This window comes from Hoplias malabaricus, chromosome 1 (genome assembly GCF_029633855.1).
Source record: "Hoplias malabaricus isolate fHopMal1 chromosome 1, fHopMal1.hap1, whole genome shotgun sequence".
Classification (NCBI taxonomy): Eukaryota; Metazoa; Chordata; class Actinopteri; order Characiformes; family Erythrinidae; genus Hoplias; species Hoplias malabaricus.
Window position 1 is genome coordinate 59,128,830 of NC_089800.1, and position 9,471 is coordinate 59,138,300.

At 33.8% G+C, this 9,471-nt stretch overlaps 1 protein-coding gene across 10 annotated transcripts; it reads left to right on the forward strand.

The window, feature by feature from the left end:
• Positions 1 to 3: 3 nt before the first annotated feature.
• On the forward strand, positions 4 to 9,196 carry slc5a6b (solute carrier family 5 member 6). 10 transcript variants are annotated; one of them, XM_066668607.1, is made up of 17 exons: positions 4 to 373; positions 955 to 1,145; positions 1,372 to 1,829; positions 1,981 to 2,046; positions 2,167 to 2,218; positions 2,345 to 2,412; positions 2,505 to 2,659; positions 2,837 to 2,977; positions 3,691 to 3,820; positions 3,897 to 3,985; positions 4,997 to 5,109; positions 5,254 to 5,324; positions 6,598 to 6,684; positions 6,766 to 6,950; positions 7,965 to 8,071; positions 8,207 to 8,328; positions 8,430 to 9,196. In XM_066668607.1, the coding sequence occupies exons 3-17, from the start codon at positions 1,482 to 1,484 to the stop codon at positions 8,553 to 8,555; spliced, it is 1,860 nt and encodes a 619-aa protein (XP_066524704.1). In that variant the 5' UTR covers positions 4 to 373; positions 955 to 1,145; positions 1,372 to 1,481; the 3' UTR covers positions 8,556 to 9,196. The 10 variants fall into 10 exon arrangements, with proteins under 10 accessions (XP_066524704.1, XP_066524711.1, XP_066524719.1 ...); XM_066668614.1 differs by having other exon boundaries at positions 1,378 to 1,829; XM_066668622.1 differs by having other exon boundaries at positions 955 to 1,060; positions 1,378 to 1,829.
• Positions 9,197 to 9,471: the final 275 nt, after the last annotated feature.

Here is a 9,471-nt window from a genome sequence, read left to right on the forward strand (position 1 = left end):
AGAGCAGATTTATCATGAGTGTGTGTTTAAAGCGTGGAAGCGTGTTTCCCGATGTTCATCTCAATTCTGAATGTATGCCCACGCGCTCCGAAAAATACATTTCCGCTGGAAACAGGAGTGTGAAAAATAAAAGGGGTGATAGTGTTTTGCCTGAGAATTGGCAGAACAAGAAACGCATGTAAACGAGCCGAGTGAAAGGCTGACATTCAGTGTTTAGCCGAATATTAGTTATTGGGATGGGGTTAAACCAACTGCAGATGTATCTCTTTTGTCCTGAGGATATGGATTTAATTGAGCGGAATACGCAGTCTTCTAAAATGTGCGGGGGGAATATACACGTGAACAAGGAAGTACTTTTGAAGTTGTTGTAGTGGTAAGTGAGCCTCGTGTGACATTGAAACAGTAGCTGAAAGGTGTGTATTTTAAGGGCTTTCACACATTTTGAAACCCTAAAATTATTAAATTAAGAAGAGGGTCTGAAAAAAAAGTTTTGACCTGTTAAAACCATTCATATTAGAAGTAGATTCACTCACTGTACTTATATAGGAAATTAGGGTGATGTAAATTCTTTATGGAATTATTTTTGTCTAAATTCTGAAGGTAATTTTTAAGTATAAAAACATAAACAAACAAAAAACCATCAAACCAGAAAATGGCATTAAAAGTGAATCTTGCTCATTGTTTTCCAAACATGACTCCTTTTGCTCACTTAATTCATCTTGCTCCACATTTAGCGCCTTAACATTCTTTCATTCATTCACATGTACAAATCAGCACTGGGATCCACAATCTTTTTTTTTCCCTCCTACTGCCATCAATGAGGTTTTTCTGAATTAGCACAGTTCGTATCTCACTGTAGATATGTTTGTTTTCATCACAGAACAAGTACAAAAATATTTGAAATTCCCATTCTAATTCATTAATTCATTGTCTGAAACCGCTTATCCAATTCAGGGTCGATGTGGGTCCAGGCGGGATTACACCCTGAAGTGAGCGGCAGACCTTTTGAAATTCCCATTTACCCAGAACATTTCATCCAACAAAGACTAAAGAATAGAAGGTTAACATGTGAGGTTATGCTGAAACTGTGACAAGTTTCTTAATCGGACATGATCTACATGTTTATTTACAAGAATAATTCTATGGTAATATTATTAATCTGTATTTTATCCATACATTATGTAGTACCGTCTCATGTAGTAATTTGTTTTACTTGTACTACAGCCTACAGTTAACTATAGAAATTGTTTATATTATTTAAAACTATAGAAAAGATTATTACATGAATACTTATTTTTATTCTTATAGTGTTTCTACATAAATATAATATACTCTGTATAATGAATAATATTTATGTAACTCTTGTTGAAGTTGCAGGTGCGTATCAGTCCATATGGATGTCAGCACACGTTTCCAACATTTCCATAGTTTTGTGAGAACCTGTATGTCCATCCTATAACTAAAACTCAGATGCAAGAGGTATGGATGTCATTGCACATAAGAGCTTCACTACAGTAGACTTTGTGTTGTTTGCCCTTCTTCTTGTGGCCTCCATGGCCATAGGGCTATATTATGCCCTGTCTGGAGGTCGACAGAGGACCACTCAGGAGTTCCTGTTGGCTGACAGGAACATGAAGTGCCTGCCCCTTTCTCTCTCACTCATGGCCACTTTCCAGTCAGCTGTTGCAATAGTTGGCACACCAGCAGAAGTCTACACTAATGGCACACAGTACTGGTTCATAGGCTGCTCCTACATTCTGGGACTCCTCATTCCTGCCCATATTTTCATTCCTGTCTTCTACAGATTGAATCTCACTAGTGCTTACCAGGTACATCACTGCTAACTCACATTTCTTGTTAATTGTCTGCACAGCACAATTTGTTTTTCAAATTAATATTATAATTTTATTACTGGATACACAGAGTAATACAGGATCTGCCAAAACGTTTACTCTCTATTTCATTGCTTGTGCCCCTCAGTATCTGGAGCTACGTTTTTGTAAAACAGTCCGGATCTGTGGAACAGTTACCTTTATATTTCAGATGGTAAGTACCAGTTTAGAAGAAGAATATTAGATCTTAAACATATTAACACTGCACTGTTATAACGCACTGAATGTTTAATTATTGTACATCTTAAACTAATAAAAAGATTTGGTATGGCAGGTAATTTACATGGGAGTTGGTATATACACTCCGTCCCTTGCACTGAATGCAGGTGAATTCTTTTAATTTTGGTTTTAAAGCATGAATAAAGAATATACATATTTCTATTATCTAGATTTATTATTTCTACACATGTGCATCCTCATAATTTGCTTTGTGGTTTTTATTATTTATTTAGTTACTGGTTTTGACTTATGGGGAGCTGTATTAGCAACTGGATTAGTTTGTACAGTGTACACAACTTTGGTAAACATTTTAAAATTATTATTATAAATTTCCTTCTGCTATTTAATAACTGTCTGGAGGACTTGTGACAAACCTTTGCAACTATCTTGCAGGGTGGACTGAAGGCAGTGATCTGGACAGATGTTTTTCAAACAGTGGTGATGTTTGCAGGTCAGCTGGCTGTCATTATTGTGGGTGTGCATCAAGTTGGAGGTCTTTCAAATTTTTGGAGTAAAGTAACAGAGGGAGACCACTTCTCTGGCATTAAGTGAGAAACCTTTCTTTTTAGTAAAGTTAATGCAAACAAATGTATACCTTATACCTGATATTTACATGTTACTGTGTTTCATATGTATCTTTATATGTGTATGTATGTGTTATATGTGTTTATATATTTGAGGTTATTTGCCCTTTCATATGTTTTTATGTGTTTATTTTTTTTAAGCCTGAATCCAGACCCTACAGTGAGGCACACCTTTTGGACATTAGCAGTTGGAGGAGTGTTCCTAATGCTGTCTTTGTATGGGGTGAATCAGGCACAGGTGCAGAGATACCTCAGTTCTCGTACAGAAAAAGAGGCTGTAATGTAAGTGTACTATAAAACAGGTATGTCAGGCTCAAGTATTGTGGGACCACAGAAGTGCAGAGTTTAGCATTCTGTCTCCTTTAACGTACCATATAAAAAGGAACTACTTGTCAAGGCTTTCATGATTTGAATCCAATATGGTAAGAGGGACACCAACCTCTGCAAGGTTGAGATCCTGCAGGAACCTTAGTTTATGCCATCTGAATCTGACCTTTCTGTTTTTGCCATGTTAATTTGCTCATATAAATAAATAAATATATATATATTTTGTATTTAAATATAGTTTAAAGTATTATGTAAAGTTTTTGATTTTCCTTTCACCCTTCAGTCATTGTGATCTGTATAAGAAAATAATCATACAGAAATTTCAAATTTGAGTACAGCATTTACATAAAGAATTTTCAGCCCCTCAGCAGTCTAGAGTGCTTTTTGAATAAGGCATAAGACAGGGTAGCCAACTAGGATATCAGATTTATTTAAATAAATCAGTTTGAATGCAAGATAACCAAAACGTCCTGTTTAATTCTGAGGTTTGAAGAGGTTGGCCATGTGAAAATATTAACTGTACATGTATTTTGGATCATGAACCATAAGTGGGCAGTATTAGGTTATGATTCCTTTTAAAGACAAAATGCAATGCTACAAACTTGCACTGGAATTAAAATTGGGTACTTTTATTGCCCAGATTTAACTGTCTTTACATTTCCTTGCAGGTCATGCTACATGGTATTTCCTTGCCTTCAGGTTGCTTTGGGTCTAAGCTGTCTAATGGGTCTTGTTATGTTTGCATGTTATGGTGATAACAGCCCTTTAGACAAACAAAACATCAAATCTAAAGACCAGGTCAGTGTCACTACAGTATTAGAATGCTAACGCTAATGCTGACATAATTTTACTAACATGTAATATTACACTACAGATGGTTCTTTACTTCGTCATGGACATGCTGCAGGATTTCCCTGGGCTGCCTGGATTGTTTGTTGCATGTTTATTCAGTGCATCACTGAGGTATGACTCAGCAACTACAACATTTTGTAGGAAATTCAAAATTTTACTAATTTACTGGGCTGTTTTGGGTTGTATGCACAAGTCAAGTCCATGTATGTGCTGAAGATTGTTGTGTAATTGTTGTGTGGACCTAATTAAACTCATTTCATTTGAAATTTATGCCTAAACCTGAAAAAAAATTACATTTTTATTTAACATTTAATTTAGTAAAAGATGTTTTCCATAGAAGAATTACTACCAGATTATTATGTAATGCCCCATTTCACATTTAGTGTAAGATATTACGTAAAAATATCAGATGATTCAGAGGTGAGGGTACTAACATTTGTCAATGCTTTAACTATATTAAGGCCACATGTAAAAGGCAAATAAAACAGAAAACAAAATGTTGCTAATTAAATTTAAATTAAATTTAAATGTTTTATTTAATTAAAAGCCATAAAAACAAAATAATTTACTTTTACCTGATCAAATGTAATGTCATTAAAAATGTATTGATATTTGTAAATTGAAGCCACACTGAAAAGAATGACTGCGAGAGCCAACAAGAAATGTCATCTAGGCTGAAAAAACAGGTCCTGTTGGATAGGTCCTGAATGAGACTGGGTGAAAGGACAAAGTTGTTTTGTGACCTTTATGAGCTAAGCAAAATGAAAATTTTAGCCTGAAGGCTTCAGTCCAGTTCATTATATTATGTGCAGTGCTGTATAATTCATATAGATTACTGCAAATGTTTTAGTTATAAATTTAAGATTAAACTGGTCAAGACATGAGTAAAAAATCCTGAAGGAAGATTTCTCATATACTCTGCATTTGGACTAAATGAGCCATGTGAGTTTGGCATACATGAGAGTAAATTACTTATTTTAAAAGTTAGGGGCTTCTGATCATAATATTGCAGCAACAAGAAGGATTAAAGCTCAAACAAGTAAAAGCTTAGAATATAAATTTCATATTATTTCTTTTTTGTAACTAAAATCAAACTGCGTGTGCCATTCCCTTCCTTTGCAGCACAATATCCTCAGCTTTCAATTCCTTGGCTACAGTAACAATGGAAGATCTTGTCAAACCATGTTTTCCTTCTATGACAGAGGCTAGAGCCACTCTGTTGTCAAAGATATTTGGTGAGTGTTTACAAAGAGCTTGTCATTTGATTTGATTTAGGGGAAAAATAACACACTTCCTTATAAAATTATTAAAACTCAAAATGTTTAGCCAAACAATTAAGACAATACATTTTTCTTAACTTGTTTGTATTCCCAATCTAGCTTTCTCATACGGCCTTGTATGCCTTGCTATGGCCTATGTTGTCCATTTCATGAACAGTTCTGTTTTACAGGTAAGCAATTTTCATAAAATTTTATATTGTCATAAATTGAATTGAGATTAAAAACTCTCAGAAGGCATAAAATAAAGTGTACAGAAGCTCTGCATGGAAATATTTAAGTTTCACATCATTTATTCAGAAACATGAAAAAAAAAATTTCCTCAAATGTTTTCCCAGTTGAGTTCAGACTTTCCAGGCTTCAGGGGGAAATGGAAATTTTTTTCTGAGGAGCTAAGTGCTAAGAATTAGCATGTTGTACAAGTTTTTTTAATGTCTGGAATCATATGTGAGATAAAATGTTCAGCTGTTCTTAAATATTTATAATTAAAAAGAAACAATGGTCTGTGTTAATATTAACACCACATACAAAATAATGTAAAATGACTGCTCCCTTGTGGTCAAAACTCTTATAGCGTGCTATTTCTTAGCACTTTGCTCCTCAGAAAAAATTACCTTCCGTTTCCCCTGGAGAATGTAGCCTATTGTGAAGGACAAATAGTGTGACAAATAAACAAACAAACAAACAAAAAAACTAATTGAATAAATATACCATGATTATAAATAAATAAATCCTAAAATAAACAATGCAATTGTCATCATTATTTTCACATTTCTACATTTATTTCAGTTTTCCACTTATCTTCATTTTTTATTATTACATTTCCACATTTATTTATTACCACAATTATCCCCTCTCATTAACCCTGTTTAATACAGCCAATGTGCTGCTGATAAAAAACAGGTAACACGTCTCTGTGTCCCTCCTCTGTTGGTAATACTGTACAGGCATGGGAACCACTGGGTCTTTTGCTGTTTCTCAAGCTGACTAACCCTGCTTCAGAGTTAGGACTTCATACTCAATTAACACACAGATATAATGAAATACAAAAATGAATGAATAAAAAAATAATGTTGAAATAAATAAATATTTGAATTGATATTTTTGTTTTATGTCATAACAATGCATGTATGGTGATAATATCGCAAACCTATAATAGAAAAACAGAAGGATACATACAAGTCTGTATTTATTCAGCCATTTTAAAATGTTTTTGATGTCTACAATTGTGCAGGTAGAGCTAGAAATATTTGATGTATGATTATAAAGGCAGAAAAAAATGAATAATGTGGAAATTATTCTCAGAAATGCAATTTCACCTTTTTTCATCTTACTCTTCAGGGCTACCGTGCAAAGTAGAAAACATTTATGTTTTGAAATATGCTGTTGAAATATGATGTTGCAATTGTCATTATAACCAAAATGTAATCTATTATTCAATTTAAGGCAGCACTCAGTATCTTTGGTATGGTAGGAGGACCCTTGCTTGGACTATTCTGTCTTGGAATATTTTTCCCCTGGGCCAATAGCACTGTAGGTATACTTGGCAAATATTATCATAACAAACAGTGAGCTGTGTCAGAGGACTAACTTGTAATTTTTGCATTTGTGCAGGGTGCAGTAGCAGGACTAATTGCTGGTCTGGTCATATCTTTCTGGGTGGGAACTGGTGGATTTGTGACACAGATGTCAACTAACATCACTGTGCATCCCTATAACTGTACCTATACAACAACAGAAGAGAATACAACCATAGCTACAGTGACTACTATCTTAACTACAGTCACCAGTGAACAAAGGTACTATACAAACTCAAATTTAATTAGAGAGTTTCTAATAGAACTATAAACAAACAAATGTGAATGTGCATTTATGTGTCATTAAACAGCTTACAATGAAATGTGTCTTCCACATTTTAACACATTTGTGGCAGTGAGAAGGTGCACGCACACAACTGTTATAATATTCTTCTATGTGCATTTGTGGACAAGCAGCATCATAGCATGTTGTTGGCTATGCATTAATTCTCCCTAAAGGTCTGCTGTAATCATACCATTTTCCATTTAAACAAAAATGTTTTCTTTTTCTTTTATCTGTCCATAGCACTTTATCATATTTTGTCAGAAGTCTTTCAAGTTCTTTGATGAACTCTCAGGACTGACTTTGTGATGTAAATGTTTACATAAAATTGTTAAGAAATTAAATTGCAGCTGATGCATATTTTCCTATTAAAACTGTCTTGGCCTCATGATAGCATATGTTCCTCTTTTGGGCAACCTCTGATTGACTGTTTAGTGTTATGCCAATGCTGATTTAATTATCTTGGTTGTTATAGATGAACCTGTTACTGTTTTGTGTTTGAATTCTTCAGCACACATACATATTTTTATGCATTTAATAGTATAATTTGGCTATTACAGTATATTTTTTGTACAACTTAAAAAAATGTATACTGGTGTTTTTACATAATTTAATTATTGTGGAATAATCATTAAAAAGTAAATATGTATAATAAAAGAAATACTGTATGCAAATTGGCCCTTACTCAATCTCATTTTTCCTTTATTGCTACAAGTAACACATTTCTAAGTCTAATGTGATTCAGATAAATGTGGTTTTCGTTTGTTTGATTTTTATCTTTTTTCTTTTATGAAAAAACACATATTCCATGGTTATGCAGTGCTCTCAATTTTAGAGGAGAGCTCAGTGGGGGTGAAGCATTTTCTCCACATATGCAGATAGATATTGCTTTTTTTTCTTTAATGAAGCATATGTCATACTCTTTCTTATTGTTCCTCTGATTTTTTTTTTAGTAAACCAGCTGGGCTGCATGGAATATACTCACTTTCATACATGTGGTATAGTGCGCTCAACTCGTCTGTTGTGGTTTTTATTGGACTCCTTGTCAGTTTCATCACAGGTATGACTTAATCATTAGTGGAGGTCCTACTCTTATTAACAACAACAAAAAAAAAATAAATGCAGAATTTAAACTTAGAATTGAGAAAAATCCCTGAAATGGCATAAATCGTCTTAATGGACTTCATTTTCTTAGGACCAATGAAAAAAAAAGACTTGAGGACAGGCACAGTTTATCCTTTAGTGGATAAGATACAGTCTTTCCTGCGAATGTTTGCGAAGCCCAGACCTTTCTTAGCCTCCCCTTCAGAACACAGGGTAATACAAAGAAACTACTCCATCCTCAAATGTATTAAATGTAGCATGTTTCACACATGCACTGTGAGTGCTGACTGGTCAGTATGTTTTTCTATTTCTAGCAAATTGCTATGTGCCAAATGAATGGTATTACCAACACAGAGAAAAACACAGGTATGGATGAAGAAAGAGAGGCTTTTCTCTTGTTGTCTCAGATATCTTATTTGGAACAGGAAACATCAGTGTGATCAACCACCAGAAAAGCCATATTCGTTGTAAGTATGGGTATTGCCATTACAATGGCAAAAAGTTTTAAAAGAATTCTGCAGTATTTTTGTATTTGTATTACCATGCTGTGTGTAAAGATGATATGTTGGGTGGTAATTTTTGTTTGTTTTTTGGGGCAATTTCTTGAAGCATGAACCACATTTGAACAATTGTATATTAAATACTTATCTACCTATTGCTGGAATATAAATTTATAATATGTTCACTGAAATGACTTAAAACATGTGATAGGCTGTTGTACATTCTTCACACTATAAATTCAGGGTTTGCTTGCTCATTCATATCATAACATTGCATAAATGAGATATTAAACGTGTGCTTAATTAATGCGTGTGCACAATGTTGTGTGGGGGATTGGGGACAACAAGCTGCTTTCCTAAAACAATTAAACATAGCAAAACATTTAAGAAATAACTGTTGACTTATATTTTTTCCTAATATCTGTTAAAATGAACGGGAGAGATATTGTAAAGTAGTTCACATATTGAATATACTGTACACAGCTTTTGCAAAACCTAAACAATATTTTGTACTGTATTCTTCAGTTATAAAAATGTTTTTGCTGCTGTATGGCTTATGAAAATAAACAGGGTGAAATTTTCACAACACATTAAGGTCCAGGTGTCTGTTATGTCCCTATGGTATGTTTATAATACAAAAAAAGTGAACACTGCTATGCAAATAAAGGCTCTGGGTTGTACATTTAAGATCATATCTTTCTTTAATACAGAAAACATTCACAGATATCTTATGAACTAATTTGCATGTGTAAATGAGTGTATATTTACATGGTCCGTTTCCATGTGAGCAAGAAGTAAAATATGCCCCTTTACTATCATATACTATAAATGGTACAAATAACGCACTTATCTTGTC